Source organism: Alosa pseudoharengus, unplaced genomic scaffold (assembly GCF_046254945.1).
Source record: "Alosa pseudoharengus isolate Yale_2024_CS ecotype anadromous, Long Island Sound unplaced genomic scaffold, YU_APseudo_1.1 YU_APseudo_1.1_scf_4, whole genome shotgun sequence".
Classification (NCBI taxonomy): Eukaryota; Metazoa; Chordata; class Actinopteri; order Clupeiformes; family Clupeidae; genus Alosa; species Alosa pseudoharengus.
This window is the reverse complement of record NW_027468774.1, coordinates 9,893,878-9,911,377: the sequence shown is the minus strand read 5'-3', so window position 1 is coordinate 9,911,377 and position 17,500 is coordinate 9,893,878. Positions and strand designations below refer to the sequence as shown.

Below are 17,500 nucleotides of genomic sequence, written 5' to 3'. Positions count from 1 at the left end.
AGGATGGTGAAAGCTCACATTATCAGCGCCACAGCTTCAAAGATGGATCCTCTTCAGTTTGCATATCGTGCCTAAAGAGGGGTGGATGATGCCAAAATCTACATATTGAATGCCATCCATGAACATGTAGAAAGCCCAAATTCTTTTGCCCGGCTCCTATTTGCGGATTTCTCGTCTGCCTTTAAAACCATTCAACCTCACATGCTGGCTAAAAAACGTATGGATTATTTCAACCTGGATCATCAGCTAATTCTGTGGATTACAGACTTTCTGACCCAAAGAACACAGGCGGTGCTGGTCAACAAGAGGTTCTCTGACATCAGATACACGTCCACTGGCTCACCCCAGGGTTGTGTCCTCTCACCACTACTTTTCATCTTGTACACAGATGACTGTAGAAGTCGCCATGCTGATCGTCATCTAGTGAAGTTTGCTGACGATACTGTTCCCCTTTCCCTGCTACATGGTTCTGTCCAAGATCACAGGCCTGTCCTCAGTGAGTTTGTGGAATGGTGTGATAGCTCCTTTTTGGAGATAAATGTTACAAAGACCAAGGAGATGTTCATTGACTTCACTAAGCATGGAGGAAGCAGGACTACAACTACAATCCATGGGGAACCAGTGGAAGTTGTACATGAATATAAATACCTGGGCACTGTCATTGATGACAAACTGCGTTTTGACTCTAGTGGCAGTATTTCTTGAGGAAACTTTACTCCTTTGGAGTGAACAGGAAGATTCTCAGCATTTTTTACACCTCCTTTATTGAAAGTATACTGACCTTTTCATCCATGTGCTGGTTTCACTCCCTCAGTCAAAAATAAGAAACACCTCCAGAGCATTGTGAACACATGTTCTAAAATCATTGGCCACCCTCTTCAGTCTATGACATCACTGTGTGACAAGGCAACATTAAGAAAAGCCAACTGCATCTTAGAACACTCTACCCATGTCCTACACAGAGTTTTTGAATGGCTGCCCTCTGGCAGGCGTCTGCGCTGTCCTCTGGCTAGGACTAACAGGAGGAAGGCCACCTTTACTTTTGAGGCTATTCGCCTTTTGAACTTGAATATGCTCCAAGCCCCCTCCTCCTCCATCACCTGGGACTAACCCCCCCCCCCCCTTACACTCCTGTCTGTCCTGTTCTTTCTTTTGTCCTGTCTTATATGTTGTGTTATGTCTTATTTGTTGTTTTTTGTCTTATATGTCACTATGCCTGCATGGAGAAAATTGCCCATCGGGGATAAATAAAGTTTTTTGAATTGAATTGAATGTTCTTCAGGAATGCGCTGGGTGGATGCTCCCACAAACTCCTACAGCCGACTTCCACCAGGTAGCTGACAGTTGACCACCCAGCCTCTCTGCATTAGGCTGAGGTCGAGGTACCGGCTTTTTTTCCTCTCAAAGGCCGCCTCCATTCCTCCCTCCCACGGGACAGTGAGCTCTGCCAAGATTACTGCCCGAGCTGTGGCAGACCAGAGAATGATGTCTGGTCAGGGGCGTCGCCAGCCGATTTTACCGGGGCTTCAGCCTGGGGTAAATTGAGCTCAGCCCGGGTAGCCAAAAGAATATTATTTAACTTTTTTATTTTGTTGTGCATTCTACCCCTCGTAGCCTGTTAGAACAAGGAATCCCGAACACTAAACTCTGACAAGGAGAAGCAGAACGGGCGGGGCGGGGCGGGGCTGGGCTGGGCTGGGGGTGGGTGGAGAGCGGCAGAGGGTCGCTTCGCGGTCTGGTCTGAGATCAGTGGATCTGTGCTCTCAACTAACGTTACTGCTGTCAACTCACTGGGTGGTGCAGCATCATAGGTTGCAGTAGCCTACGTTGAGAAAGCAGACGTGACATGGCCAGCAAAAAAACAATTGAAACTGTTTGGCTTTTTCAAACGAAAGGCAAAGGGTAAGAATTCATGTTTGCAAACTGAAATATAAGCTTAGTCCTGTCCGACCAACTCCATAAAGGCCAGCTATTAGTGTTGTTTACCTGTCCTATCGCTAGCTGGCTACATGTAGCAAGCTATCATTAGTAAACACTAAGCAGGAGTCAAAATTAACTTTTTGAAATGTGAATATCTACCATTCACTATCTTGAATATCGTCACTGACAAATGAAGTGGCGAAATTCACCCACCATTCAATAGGTAATCCATATTTTCTGTCTGAAATCTACCAACTTCAATATTTACCAGCATTGGTCTGGTAAGCCCTGCTAGTAGGCTAAGCATTTGTTGCCGTTGTTGAACATTTGTACTGATGTTCTGAGGAGCAGACGAGGATGTTACACTCTCTAACACTATAGCAAAAAAATTGCAGTTTTGATACACAGTAGGCCTGCAATGTAGGATTTTTTCGTAAGGTAGATGTTTTAACAGTGACAAACTATAAACCATGAAATATCTAGAGGGGGCTGAGACAGCTTTCATTCACCCTGTAATGAGCCATTTAACCATCAAAGTGATTACAAAGCGGATGACAAACAAAACAGCATTAAAAAACCCAAGTTTCATGGGAATGAACATGTTCCATGGGAATGTGTTTAAATGTCCACTGAAATGTATGCAAATGCCCTATGCATAAGCAAAGCATTTGTAATTAGAGCTGAACATTGCAATCTCAAAAGTTCTTTGTATCCTGCAATGTAGTATGTTTTTGTTGGTTTGCCACACACTGATCTGATTCCATGATTTTGTAGAGGGTAGCTGTTTTCTCTCTATCTCTTTGTGTGTGTGTGCAATCCCATTTTAATATCAAACATATTGGTAGATCTCTGGCATAGATCAAACAACAAAAGAGCAGTCAGGTGATGGAGAGAGAAGGGAGATCAACAGAAGGAGGTGCAAAACATTTGCTTAATGATTTCAATAATAAATAATTTGGGCAGTCTAATGTAGTCTGTTGTCTACTATAATAACACCTTTTATGTACTGTATATATATAGAAAAAATCCTCAGCTAATCTTTACATTTACATCCGGTCCAGCCGGGCTAAGCCCAGGTTGTCCTGAAAGTCTAGAAACGCCCCTGTGTCTGGTCGAAGGTTGGCTGTTGTGATCTCTTTCGGAAACCTGAGCTGCCGATCGAGGTTCACTCTCAGGTTCCACTCACAACTGCCTGACTCTGGAGCTGCGTGATGTTAGGGGCCATTTCTCCCTCTCTGACGACATGGATCGGCCGCCTTGATGACTGTGATAGGCGCTCCCTGGCTGTTTCTGTCCTGCGTACCTCCAGGATCTCCGCCAGCAGGACGTCCACAGGCCACCTGTACTGACCCTGGGTCAGTGCTGTTTTGCAGCTTGACGGGATTTGCTGCAGGCTTAGATTTGGGACATTGCAGAGTTGGCAGCTCTCCTCTGAGCCATAGGAGCCTGGCTTGGGGGATCTTCCACATGTTGGCCCAACCTACGGTCCTGCTTATTACTTCTTCCCTGGTCGTCCAGTGTCTTTGCTGGCGCTGGCTAAGGGCTTTGATCTTATAGTTCTCCTCCTCTGTCCTGAACACCTTGGAGATCCTAGCTCTTTCCTCTCCTTCCTTGTGGCTTTGGACCACATCTTTGGAGCAGTCCCCCACCCCAGGCCAGTTCCCTGATAGCCTGGTTGACTGCCGGTTCTGCCCTCCACTTGCAACCTGTTGGGACTGGGGCTTTGGTGTCCTGCACAGATGCGTCTGACGAGTCCCTCAGCTCCAGGACAAGCCTCGCCTTCTCCTGCCTGTAGCCCAACAGGATTGGCTTCAGTGGCAGCTGAAGTGCATTCCTCCCAAACAGGCCAGTGCTGGAGAGGCTCTGGAGGTACGCCCAGGCACTTCCTGATGTAATTGTTGTTGTTTTTTTCAAGTATATTTTTGGGGCTTTTTGCCTTTATTTGTATAGGACAGTGAAGAGTGAGACAGGAAGTAAGTGGGAGAGAGAGATGGGGTGGGACCGGGATATGACCACAGGTCGGATTCGAACCTGGGTCCCCGTGGGCACTTGGACCCGTATATGGTACGAGCGCTGTAGCCTGTTGTGCCACAGCGCCCCCCATTCCTGATGTAATTGTTGGGGTACGCCCAGCCACTTGCTGATGTAATTGTTGGCTTTGGAGTCCAGCTTCTGCACAGTGGAGGTGGTGATCTCGCACATCTTGATTGAGAGGCCACATTAGCCGCCTATATAAAGTGAATTGGTAGCACCAGATCACCAAATACACACATACTCACCACACACATACAGTACATACACACAGACACAGACAGACAGACACACACACACACACACACTCACACATAAACACACACACACACACACATACACACACACAACACACTCATACACACACAGACACACATCAACTGCACTAGCTGGGGGGGGGGGTGCTGTAGTGGTTAGTTTAAGGCCAGTGCCCATTTGCAGTGCCCGTCAACATTTATGAAACATGCTTGCTAATGCTAATGTTTAATGAATGGTGGCACTAACACTAGCTGGTCCCATATGTTATTGAATGGTGGCGCTAACACTAGCTGGTCCCATGTGTAATTTAATGGTGGTGCTAACGCTAGCTGGTCCCATGTGTAATTGAATGGTGCCGCTAACGCTAGCTGGTCCCATGTGTAATTGAATGGTGGTGCTAACGCTACCTGGTCCCATGTGTAATTGAATGGTGCCGCTAACGCTAGCTGGTCCCATGTGTAATTGAATGGTGGTGCTAACGCTACCTGGTCCCATGTGTAATTGAATGGTGGTGCTAACGCTAGCTGGTCCCATGTGTAATTGAATGGTGGTGCTAATGCTACCTGGTCCCATGTGTAATTGAATGGTGGTGCTAACGCTACCTGGTCCCATATGTAATTGAATGGTGGCGCCAGGGTCGGACTGGGAGCAAAATTCGGCCCTGGCAATTTTCTCCTGGATCGGCCCACCACTGGACCGACGACACCCCCCCCCCCCCCAAAAAAAATAAATAAATACAAATAAATAAATAAATAAATAAAAATAACAAACACACATTATTATGCTGTAGCAACACTTCATAAACTGAACCCAAACATTTAGATTTGGACCTATTCCTAATCACATTAACACGGGGGTCCGGGGGTCTCTCTCTTTAAAGTGATTTGAGAGGGACAGGATTCAGGGATAGGCTACTATAGACAGGCTTATCTTCTGTGTGTCTCACGTCATGTTACCCCATGCATTAAACCAGCGGTTCTCAAACTTTTGTGGGCCGGAGAACCCTCATGGAGTGGACAATTCTCCAAGGACCCCTCAAAATCGCAACACATAAAACTTAAGTTAATCATGTAGCTGTATAGCTTTTTTTTCTGTTAGATGCTTATCAGAGGCGATTGCTCTAAGACTACAGGGGAAGCTCAGCCTCCTCTAAAATATCACGGAAAATCGCATCAAATAACACTATTACATTAGCTTCTAGCCTACTATTCCAACTAGAACATGCTGAAAACATGTTAATCTTCATGGCTAGTTTGTTCAGCAATAAGGTTTTGCCGGTCATTTATCGTGATTTTGCACCCGTAATACATTGCTGTGACGACGCGATCCATAAAAAAAAACCATGCAAAAACCCATAGACGCTCGGCTTCACTGGACTTTCAATGGCACTACAGAGTGGGCTGATCTCAGTGCAGAAAAGCTACATGTTTATTGGACAAACGCCACAAAATCGTCATTTCCAGGGAAGCCCGGCGTCTCTGGGAGTGAATGGGACAGTGGGATGGCCCGGACGCCGAGCTTCTGTATGATGATTGGAGGAACCGTCATAGAGGCTGGACTCTTTTTGATTGACAGCATATGTCGCGATCTGACAGGAAGTGGTTCAAGTTCAAGGCAGGGATGCGTTAACGTTAGTGTTAGCAGGTGAAGTCGAGATACAAGGCAAGTTACAGCTCAAATTCTCATAATTTGGGAGCAATACAGTCGGTTTCAATTTGTCTTTGTAAATAGCATACTGTAAATAAAACCGTAATGTGGAGTTACAGAGTTTGTGACTTGCTTTTGTTCCAGTTGTGTATTTAGGCTAAATTAGGTAGCGCGCTATATAACGGTGTAGGCTACATTATGCCATGTCTGCCATGCCAACTCTATAGCCTACTGTTTGGGATACTTTTTGCCCTCAAAGAACAATATAGCACCTTAATAATATTAATTTAATAATTTACCATTTTTATCAGAGCTTCCCCTGTTCCAAAGAGCAGCAATCGCCACTGATGCTTATGTTATATGGATTTTAAAAACATAGAGTGCCAATACCACAATAGTCATGTTAGCAAATTTTGACAGTATGTAGGATTTTTTTTTTTTAAAGGATTGTTGTTTCTTTGTCAAATGTGAACACATAGTGTTTGCTTCACATAACTTTCATTTTGTTGGCGGTTAATTAATAGTAAAGTGTTTTGACATATTGATGTAATGTATCAGCAGATCAATTGGGCAAATACTGATACTGTAGCATTTTTCGCCATATAAGACAATTTTATATTTTGTAGCAAACTTTGTCAGGGACCCCCTGACAATGTGCTGCGGGCCCCACTTTGAGAACCAATGCATTAAACCACATGTCACTGCTTGACTAAATGAAAAATATAGGCTACTGAACATGGACATTGTCGACAGAAATTACGTTTTGTGCCAAGATGTTGTAGAAACACAAACACAGCCTTTATTTGGTGCAAATCTTCTCCTTTACTTTGGTTATAGTCCGCGATTCACATTAACTGTAGGCTATCACCACAAGTGTATACTAAACCGTTGGTTACTAACCTACCAGTTGATAGCCTACTTTTTACCTGCATCGACTCGCGATTGATTGTGCATCTAATGTAGGCTAACACTCGGTGGAGAGACCACTTTCCAAGTTTCACTTTCACTGTCGTTGTGAGCTAAAAGGCTAGGCCTACTATATGGGAAATACTTTGAAGTTCCTTTTGAGTAGGATCAGCTCCAAAAATGAATGGGTTTTCTTTAACCTGTGCTACACTTTTCCACCAAGTTGTGCGAAAATTGTAGGCTACCCGTAGTTTTTTATGTTGACAGAACCGCACTATAGCCTACATGGTGCAGTAAATGGAAGCTATTGGTAGCGCGTGCAACTAACGTCTATAAAAAACAATATATTTATGGAATAAAACTAGACCTCTGATTGCTGTTTACGGTTAAACTGCGGTAATGTGAACACCAGCCAGCGGAGGGCACTTACACAGCCTAGGCTATCTTGCACTCGAACTAGCGGCTGCTTAGACAAATCCACTTGAGGGGTGGGGCAGGGGGGCGCGATCGTAACACACACTGAACCTGTCATCAAGAGGCCAAAATGATTGACCTGTCACCCCCCAAGCCAAATGGATGCAACTGCATTTATAGGCTAGGCCTAGGCCTACACGACGGGCCGCAAATAGGCTAAATAACTTTAAAAAAAAAAAAAAAAATCCCGGAGGTCACCGGCCCACATGTGGACCGGCCCACCGGGCATTTGCCCGGTTGTACAGATTACCAGTCCGCGCCTGGGTGGCGCTAACACTAGCTGGTCCCATATGTAATTGAATGGTGGCGCTAACGCTAGCTGGTCCCATGTGTAATTGAATGGTGGTGCTAACGCTAGCTGGTCCCATATGTAATTGAATGATGCCACAAGCGCTAGCTGGTCCCATGTGTAGCTGACGTCTGTGCTGGCCAGAACTCAGCACACAACCACCGCCCCCACAACCCCCCCTCCAACGCACACACTTGCACACACACGCACACACACCTTTTATCCTGCTACTGTCATTGAGCAGCCGCCAGCTTCAACACTCTAATACCCCAGCGCAGCAGCATAGGGCCTCTAACTGCCCCTGATAGGGGTGAGTGGCCATCTGTAACTGCCCTAGACTGTGGCGCCAGAGTGATTTATGGGTTCCGCTCTGGTTCTGCGGTTCTCCCAAGCGTGGAGGAGGAGAGGCCATCAACAAACAACACAGACCCTAACAGACCAGAAAATTGCTCCTGCATTCCAAAATGGCCGTTTGCGCCTCAGCCACCCCCTTCATCACAGACGCCATGCCGTGTCTGGGTTTTATTTTGACAGGTAGCGGGGAGGTGTGTGTGTGTGAGTGTGTGTTTATGTGTCTGTGTTATGTGTGGATGGCTATTGGGGCAGTTTAGTTGATGTGGTTAAGTGAAAAAGCCCATCGGCCCTCTCTCCCATTCCCTTCTGAAATGGGAAATGGCTGGGTTGTGTGTGTGTGTGTGTGTGTGTGTGTGTGTGTGTGTGTGGTTGTGAAGTGGTGCATCACACTCTGGTCTTTGTCTTCTCCTCCATACAGTGTTGTCTACCAGGACGGCTTCTATGGCGCAGAAATCTATGTGAGTAACGCTCCCTTCTCTCCTTCTCCCATTGTTGCAGTGTTTGTGTGTACAGTATATAGGTGTGTGTGTGTGTGTGTGTGTACTGTATATGTGCGAATGAGAGAGTACAACCAATGTGCTTTGTCACCGTGACAACGCCTCTTTTCGCTGGCTTTGCCAAGTGCATGTTCAATGCCAGCACACTCTTACACTTCCCTCCCACACACACACACACACACACACACACACACACGGGCAGGTTATCTCACAACTCAGCAGTTGGCACAGACTGAAAGAGCAAGTCAGGCCAGATGATTTCTGCAGTGTACATGTTTCTCTCCCTCTTCCTCTCTCCATCCTTCTCTCTCTCCTTCTATCTTTCTCCCTCTATCCCCCTCTCTCTCCTCCCCTCTTCATCCCTCTATCCTCCTCTCTCTTTCTTCCTCTATCCCCCTCTCTCTTTCTCTCGCTGTTCCTCTATCCTCCTCTCTCTTTACTTTCCTCCTTCCTCTATCCCCCTCTCCATCTTTTTCTTTCTCTTCCCCCCTCTTTCCCTCTATGCCTCCCCTTTTCTCTCTACCCTCCTCCTCTCCTTGTACAAAATGGCCGATATTCTTCCAGCATCTTCAGTGCAGCCTACTGCAAGCTCACTATATAGAATCATGTGCATGAGCATTCCTGTAATGTAAACAGGTACATACTCTACCTGCTGGTGATTCACATACTTTCTCTTCCAGAAACGCCACACACACACACACACACACACACACACACACCAGGGATGGAAATTAACCACCCGCCCCCCGCCAAATGCGGGTAGTTTTTTTGCGCTGGCGGGTGAATTTGGTCAACTTACCAGCCACTGTGGCGGGAAGAGCTAGCGTACCACAAATAGTCAGATCCGATCTAATTTTCATACTTATTGACGGTTAAAAGTAAGAAAGTGTCTGTAGGGATCATGTAGCCTAACGTTACCAGCCTATAAGGGTAAATCGCGCTGATTTGAAGTTCTACAACTCGTAGTGAGCCGCCACCGCAGCATAGCCTATAGGCACTGGTGCAACGCTTCACTTTCACTTCACTACCATTAAGAAACTGTCACTATGCTTTCATGTGCCACTGCTAGATTATTTCAGGATGACTGCATAGACATATCTAGTGAGATATGTGGATCTGCGTTATATCTTCACAGGCTAATATTCTCACGTAAATAGTTCTCTTTTGAATTGGCCCGTAGGCCTAGGTATTTTAATCCGGCCCGCTACACGCTGCTATTTAGACCTATGAGGCAGACAGACGGACATCTCCACACCCATTCGTCGTGAATATCTCACAAACTTTTCATTCAAATAAATTACAAACCGTATCAGAATAAACAGCAGAACTTATACGAACGCAAAGGTGTAAAGCATTCCCTTATACAAGTTATAGCCGTTCCCGAGTAATCCGGTTTTGAAATTGAAGCAAATGTCTACACGGTCTCCAACGTTGGGCTTTTGTCATATATGATAAGGCCAAATACAAAATAAATGTCGCCAATATCGCCTAGATAACTGTACAACCAGAGTTTTTCCAATGTAGTTTCACAAAATGCTAAGCATGCCTATTACATTTCTTAAAGCTGAGCTGTGCTTAAATTGTTCAGTGCATGATTTCATTATGGGCCAAATAGAAAATAAATGCTAAATGTTAAATATAGCCTTACCTGTAAATATTTAAATCAGATGATGTACACTATACTTAGATCAAGTTGGAGAGTTGGATTATAGGATGCTCCAGAACTCACACAAACGGAGTCTTAAAGGAGCCACACCACTTTTATGACAAGACACTATAGCATATGAATGTGGTTCTGTTGACCTTTAGTTTTGTTGCTACTGTGCTTGGAGGACAGGTTTAGGGCAAAACTCAGCACATTTTAGTCATATTGCAATAATGCCAATTACTGTGATCATTTTGGGTAGCCTACTATAATCATGATATCACATTTTCATGCCGTTTCTCTAGTGGCTGGTAAAAAAGTTGAGTGGCTGGTAGATTTTGGAATCCACCAGCCACAGTGGCAGGTAGAAAAAATATTTAATTTCCATCCCTGACACACACAGGTGCCTCACATACTTCCAAGCTAGCTTGATTACCAACTTTCACTTCCTTCATTTTAGGCATTTTCGTGGGTGTATCCGTGGTGTGTCGTTGACAAAAGCTGTGGCTTATAAAGCTGAGAAGCCTGCAGCATGTTTTTGGATGTGTGTGCGTATTGTGAGTAGGTGGTTAGCAGATGCTATCTACAGTATTGTGAGTAGGTGGTTAGCAGAAGTTATCTACAGTATTGTGAGTATGTGGTTAGCAGAAGTTATCTACAGTATTGTGAGTATGTGGTTAGCAGATGCTATCTACAGTATTGTGAGTATGTGGTTAGCAGAAGACTTAATACGGAGTGGCCAGGCTCTCCGTAGACGGGCTCTGGTGTAACATTTATTCACATGGCCAGTTCAAAATCACCTAAGGTTTTGACTGAAATGTGTGCCGATATCAATTATTGGGAAAAACATTGTTTGGAGTGGATGGCGGGTGGATTGTTGATGTCTGCAGGTGCATATGACATGACTACAGCTCATCCATGCATGTTGGAATTTGATAGGATACAGGAACTGCAGAGATAAATTGAAAATGAGGATTGGTAATGTCGGAATAGCGGTACTAAAAAAAATCGGAGTAGGGGCATGTCTAAATAGAGGCATGTCGTAATAGAGGGTCGTCGTAATAACGGGATGTCGTAATAAAGAGTGAACCCCATGAGTTGGTGGTTAGCAGAAGCTATCTACAGTAAAGTTGACTAAAAAGAGGAATAAAAAATCATCTTTTGGAAAATGATCTTATTGCATGTGGAAAAATCCAACCTTTAAGGACACCAATTGTCTTTGTGAATGAATATACATATGTATACAAGTATACATACCCCTATGCTAAATTCCCATAGAGGCAGGCAGATTTTTATTTTTAACTCATTGAGTGCCAAAAACTTAATATTACGTTTTTTCTTCCCATGCGTTGAGTGCCAAAAATGTAATATTCCTTTTTTAGCTTTTTTTTTTTTAAATTACGAAACTAGACACTCTAACACACCGTATATGTGATTTTGGGAACTCTGTGATGAATGTAAATGAAATATATGACGATCGAAAACTCATGAAAACGCACAATCTGGACATTTTATCATAACTCGGTTGCCGCTTTGGGTCGAATCAGTGACGCATGCACGGAAACTCAAAACCAGGCCATTTTCGTGGGTCTATCACTAGGTGGCAGTCTCGCCAGGTCTCGCTGATCACTTCCCGGAAAGTTTACAGGCAACACTTCATATTTCATGAAAGACGTTATATCTCCATTTCTAGAAAAAAAACAGCGATTTTGATGAAAACTAGCCACTGTTTAGCTTGGGATTTCTCAGGAACAGAGGCGTGTAGAAATACACGGTTTGCACCCACTGAGAGCTTAAAGTCTCACATTTTAAACGAGCCATTGTATGTGTTCATAGCTATAACACAGAATATGCTGTGGCTGTACAAAAATCATCAACAATGGTCTAGATTGCTGGCACTCTAGGACAAAGCTTCCGAAAACAGCTTGGCATTCAATGAGTTAAAGGCCAGTTATTTCATGGATCCAGGATACATCCTGATAAAGTTCCCTTGGCCTTTGGAATTAAAATAGCCCCACATCATCACCATGCCTAGATATTGACATGGTTTTATTTCAGTTAGCCGAATACCTGGTTTGATTTACATTAAGAGATGATCTTATGGAAAGTAAGTACCCCATGTCAATCGTGAGATATGGTGAAGGGTGTGTGATGATGTGGGGCTATTTTAATGAAGAGCCCTCCCATCAGTCAAAGAGTGCCCCATGGAGCTTGGATATGTGTGTATGCAGGGTGCGATTTGTAGGGGGGGATGGTGAGGATTCCCCCCCCTCTGGTTTTCCTATCCCTACCTCTGCTAAATTATTTTTATCGTCGGGGGGACAACATTTATCCCCCTCTGCCCCTCATATTAATTAATGCTACTTCATATAAGTAAATCGCTGCAACGTGAGAACAGTCTAGTAGGCTAGCCTACATAATAATCTGACATCAGAAACGCACCGTCACCATCAGCACTGATGCTGCTGACACAGTGGCTGCGTGATAACTTAATTTGGCCTTGATCGTGCAGGACATTTCAGAATGTCGAGTGTGTAATCCATCAAAAATGGCTAGGTTCAATGGAAAAGTTAGCTGGACAAATGAAAGCAATGTAGTGAAGCATAATAATGTTTTAGAACCTTCAAAATTAGAAAACTGATGCAACTGAGATGGAGGACAACTGCACGTAGAGTAGAACGTAGGCCTATTGTCCGAAGGAACTTACATTAAATGAGGAGATATTTGCTGAATGTCACAAAAAGTGTTACAGAAATTGCTTGGCATCACTTATTCAATGGCTCTCTACCGAAACACCTGTAGTTTGCGGAGGACGAACGAGAAACCCCTCGTTTGATAAATCAGCCAGTAGTAGACAAATAACTTTTAGAAATAATCTGTAGCCTACTGCAAAAACGAATGTTGGTGGGTATTTAAACTATCTAGCGGGTGTTTTAACAGCTGCAAGAAATAGAAGCTTCATGGTCTTTATGTTCTGGTTCGTAAATTATTTTCATAAAACTTCAAGTTGCCCTATAACTTTACTCTCCAAACTCTTCACTGCACTGTATGCAATTAACTGACAGTATAATATGCTATTTATTTTCTGTAGGCTACAATAAACACATCTATTTTTTCAACTTTTGCAATATTACGCACTTGGCTACTGAACGCAAATCAGCAGGAGAGAGAATGCACGTAGCCTACGCAGTGTGTAGCGCAATGTGTAGGCTATTTGGTTACCAACTAACACTGTTAGCCAATTCACTAACTTAAGACTTCAGTGCCGTCATATATAACGTTTTTTTACACAACAAATACAGAAAGGATGGAGGCAGCAAAAGTAGAGAAGTCATTTCAGATGGGGCAAGAACAAGGTGAATTTGTATGCTTGTCAAAACGTAGTCCTACCCTGCATTAGAGCTGATCATCATACCAAGCACACTCGCTGTTTAAAGTCATACACCACGGTAAACTAAAACTAAAATGTTACAAAGGTGGCAAAAATAATATATATATATATTTATTTTTTTTGGGGGGGGGTTACAAACTTCTTCAAAATCATCCCCCCCCCTCTGGTTTTTACACAAATCGCACCTTGTGTGTATGTATGTGTGTGTGTGCGTGTGTGTGTTGATGCTGGCATCAGTCTTCACTCTCTACCATATAAAACACACTCTGAGCCATATCTATGTGCTGATTATAATCGTATGTCTCCTCTGTGTGTGTGTTTTGTTTGTTTGTTTGTTTGTTGTGTGTGCACATGGGACAGGGAGGCTATGCAGCATACAGATATGCCCAACCAGCTGCAACAGCTGCAGCAGCCTACAGTGACAGGTAAGTCTGCTGATTAACTCACAGCTCCCCCCTCAGTCAGGAGGTGGAACTACATCTCTGCTCTCAACTGTTTCACAGTCACCTACCTCACATTCAGAGCTTCCTAATAGCCATTAGCTAGCCAGTGCTTCACAGTCACCTGCCTCACATTCAGAGCTAGCTATTAGCTAGCCAGTGCTTCACAGTCACCTGCCTCACATTCAGAGCTAGCTATTAGCTAGTCAGTGCTTCACAGTCGCCTGCCTCACATTCAGAGCTAGCTATTAGCTAGCCGGTGCTTCACAGTCACCTGCCTCACATTCAGAGCTAGCTATTAGCTATTAGCTAGCCAGTGCTTCACAGTCACCTGCCTCACATTCAGAGCTAGCTATTAGCTATTAGCTAGCCAGTGCTTCACAGTCACCTGCCTCACATTCAGAGCTAGCTATTAGCTAGCCAGTGCTTCACAGTCATCTGCCTCACATTAAGAGCTAGCTATTAGCTATTAGCTAGCCATTGCTTCAGACAGATGCATTGTAGATACTTCAGTGTTTAACTCATAACACACCTGTTGTTGTTTTTTTCATGATAAGATGCCGTAATTGTTTGGGCAATACATTTTTACATTTCACATTTTTAAATTCTGTAACTTTCTGTTGGAGCAGAAGTGGCTCTGTATCCTGCCCCAGAGCAGTAATGTTCTGCCTTAGCAGTAAAAAACTTTAAATGTGCAGACACACACTCTGGTATTCTGTTTTAGCAGTAAGAGACCGTGGACACACACACACTCTCTCTCTGGTTTTCTGCAGACACAGACGCACACACTCTAGTTGTCCACACACACACTCTGGTATTCCGTGGTGCTGCTGTTTGGCACTGCTCTGCTCTGTGTTCACCTTCTGTCCTGCCTTGAGAGGGTATTAATTATACAGGCTGACCCAGAGCACACACACACACACACACATACAAAGGGTATTAATTATACAGGCTGACCCAGAGCACACACAGGGCAGCTGGGTCTCAAAGCCTTACAGCGGTTAAAGAACACACACACACACACCACACACACACACGCCAGGCCTGTGTGTGCATGTGTGGGGAGGGAGATTTATGCCCGTGATTGTGGGCCTGTGTCGGGCAGGCTGGTGATGGAAGGGGGGTTACGGGGGGGTTGCGGTCCTGCTGTAATGCAGGTAGATTGAGCGTGTCAGCACGATAAGGTCCAAGGCACTACACCACAGCCTGAAGCACTGAGATAATGCTAGATGTATCAGCAGCAGGTGCAGATGGAGATCACACACACACACACACACATACTCATACACACACACACACACATACATACTCATACACACACACACACACACACACACATACTCATACACACACACACACACACACACACATACTCATACACACACACACACTCTCACACACACACACACACACACACATACACACACACTCTCTCACACACACATATACACACAGATGCAGACTCTCTCTCTCTCTCTCTCTCTCTCTCTCTCTCACACACACACACACATATACACAGATACACACAGATACAGACAGACACACCTACCCACACACACAGACACACACACACAATACAGACACATACTAACACACAGTTACACACACACTGACACTAACACACTACCTCTCTGTTAACACACACAGCACATCACAACTCAATACAAACAATCTTCTACCAGAGAGATGGACTCAAATGTTTGCCTGGGGAAATGTCTGGGTCAGATGTAGATGGAGTTCTGTGAAACACACACAGACACACACACACTCACATACTGTACACACATGCGCGCACACACACACACACACACACACACACACACACACACAGACACACACACAGATAAAGATCAGTGGGCAGGTGAGACAACAGCCACTGCCCAGGGGTATATTTCATCAGGGATGTGTTTCAATCAGAACATATTTCAGAGTGACACTCCCCTCAGTTTCAGTCAGGACATATTTCAGTGGGACACCTCCCTTTAGCATCACCCATAACTAATGGAGGCAGACCCAAAAGAGAGGGAGAGAGAGAGAGAGAGAGATGAGTTCAGGGGACATGAATAGGCTTTGTCTTGTCTTGCTCTGGTGTTAAATGTCCGCTGACTGTGTGTGCCTAGAGGTCAACCGTATATAGGTGCCCTACAGAACTAGAGACCAAATGTGTGAGAACACAGTCCTTTATCAGAGCAGAGGCTCACACTCTCACACACACTCCTTTATCAGAGCAGAGGCTCACACTCTCACAACAGTAGGCCACTTCACAGAGTCAGAGAGAAAGGACAGGAGGACAGAGAGAGAGAGAGAGAGAAAGAGAGGACAGGACAGAGAAAAAAGAGAGAGAAAGAAAGAGGACAGGACAGAGAGAGAGAAAGAGAGAGGACAGGAATGGAATGAGAGGGGGAGAGAGAGAGGACAGGAACAGTGAGAGAGAAAGGATGAGAAAAGAGTGAGAGAAGAAGACAGGAACAGAGAGAGAGAGAGAGAGAGAGAGTGGAAGAGAGGACAGGAACAGAGTGAGAGAAGAGGATGGGAACAGAGAGGTGACTGCTTTCCTCCTGACACGGCCTTCTCTTCCTTTCTTCATCTGAGTTCTTCTCCTCCTCACACGGCCTTATGTTCCTTTCTTCATCTGAGCTCTTCTCCTCCTCACACGGCCTTATGTTCCTTTCTTCATCTGAGCTCCTCTCCTCCTCAAATGTTTTACCAGCTCCTCTCCTCTTATTCTCTTTGTCCTCCTCTTTCCTCTCCTCCCATCTCCCTGTTATCTCATTTCACCTCTCCTTCCCTCTGATCTCTCCTCTCCTCACACCTCCTCTCCTCCCCTCTTCTCCTCCTCTCCTCTTCTCCTCTCCTTCCTTCCCTCTTCACCTATCCTTCCCTCTCCTCCTCTTCTCCCCTCTTCTCCTGTCCTCCTCTCTCCTCTTCTCTCCTTCCTTCCCTCTTCACCTCTCCTCCTCTCTCCTCCTCTCCTCCCCTCTCCTCCTCTTCTCTCCTTCCTTCCCTCTTCACCTCTCCTCCTCTCTCCTACCCTCTCCTCCTCTTCTCCTGTCCTCCTCTCCTCTTCTTCTCCTCTTCTCCTCTCCTTCCTTCCCTCTTCACCTCTCCTCCTCTCCTCCCCTCTCCTCCTCTTCTCTCCTTCCTTCCCTCTTCACCTCTCCTCCTCTCCTCCCCTCTCCTCCTCTTCTCTCCTTCCTTCCCTCTTCACCTCTCCTCCTCTCCTCCCCTCTCCTCCTCATCTCTCCTTCCTTCCCTCTTCACCTCTCCTCCTCTCTCCTACCCTCTCCTCCTCTTCTCCTATCCTCCTCTCTCCTCTTCTCTCCTTCCTTCCCTCTTCACCTCTCCTCCTCTCTCCTCCTCTCCTCCCCCTCCTCCTCTTCTCCTGTCCTCCTCTCTCCTCTTCTCTCCTTCCTTCCCTCTTCACCTCTCCTCCCCTCTCCTCCTCTTCTCCTGTCCTCCTCTCTCCTCTTCTCTCCTTCCTTCCCTCTTCTCCTCTTCTTCTCTTCTCCCTGGTTCCAGAGGCTGTTGAGCCTTTAGTCTTATCAGGGATCCTCAGGGGCTCATTTGCAAGTGTGTGTTTTAGAGGAAGTAAACAAACTAACAAACAAACAAACAAACAAAACTAAAAACAACGGCTGAGGAGAGAGG

The 17,500-nt window shown here is 45.1% G+C and overlaps 1 protein-coding gene across 1 annotated transcript in view; it reads left to right on the top strand.

The window, feature by feature from the left end:
• rbfox3a (RNA binding fox-1 homolog 3a) overlaps positions 1 to 17,500 on the top strand; it is a 172,958-nt gene that overhangs the window by 146,050 nt on the left and 9,408 nt on the right. Inside the window, exons 10-11 of the mRNA XM_076265800.1 lie at positions 8,298 to 8,337; positions 13,773 to 13,837. Of these exons, the coding sequence (XP_076121915.1) occupies positions 8,298 to 8,337; positions 13,773 to 13,837 (105 nt within the window). The remainder of the gene's footprint in view (positions 1 to 8,297; positions 8,338 to 13,772; positions 13,838 to 17,500) is intronic.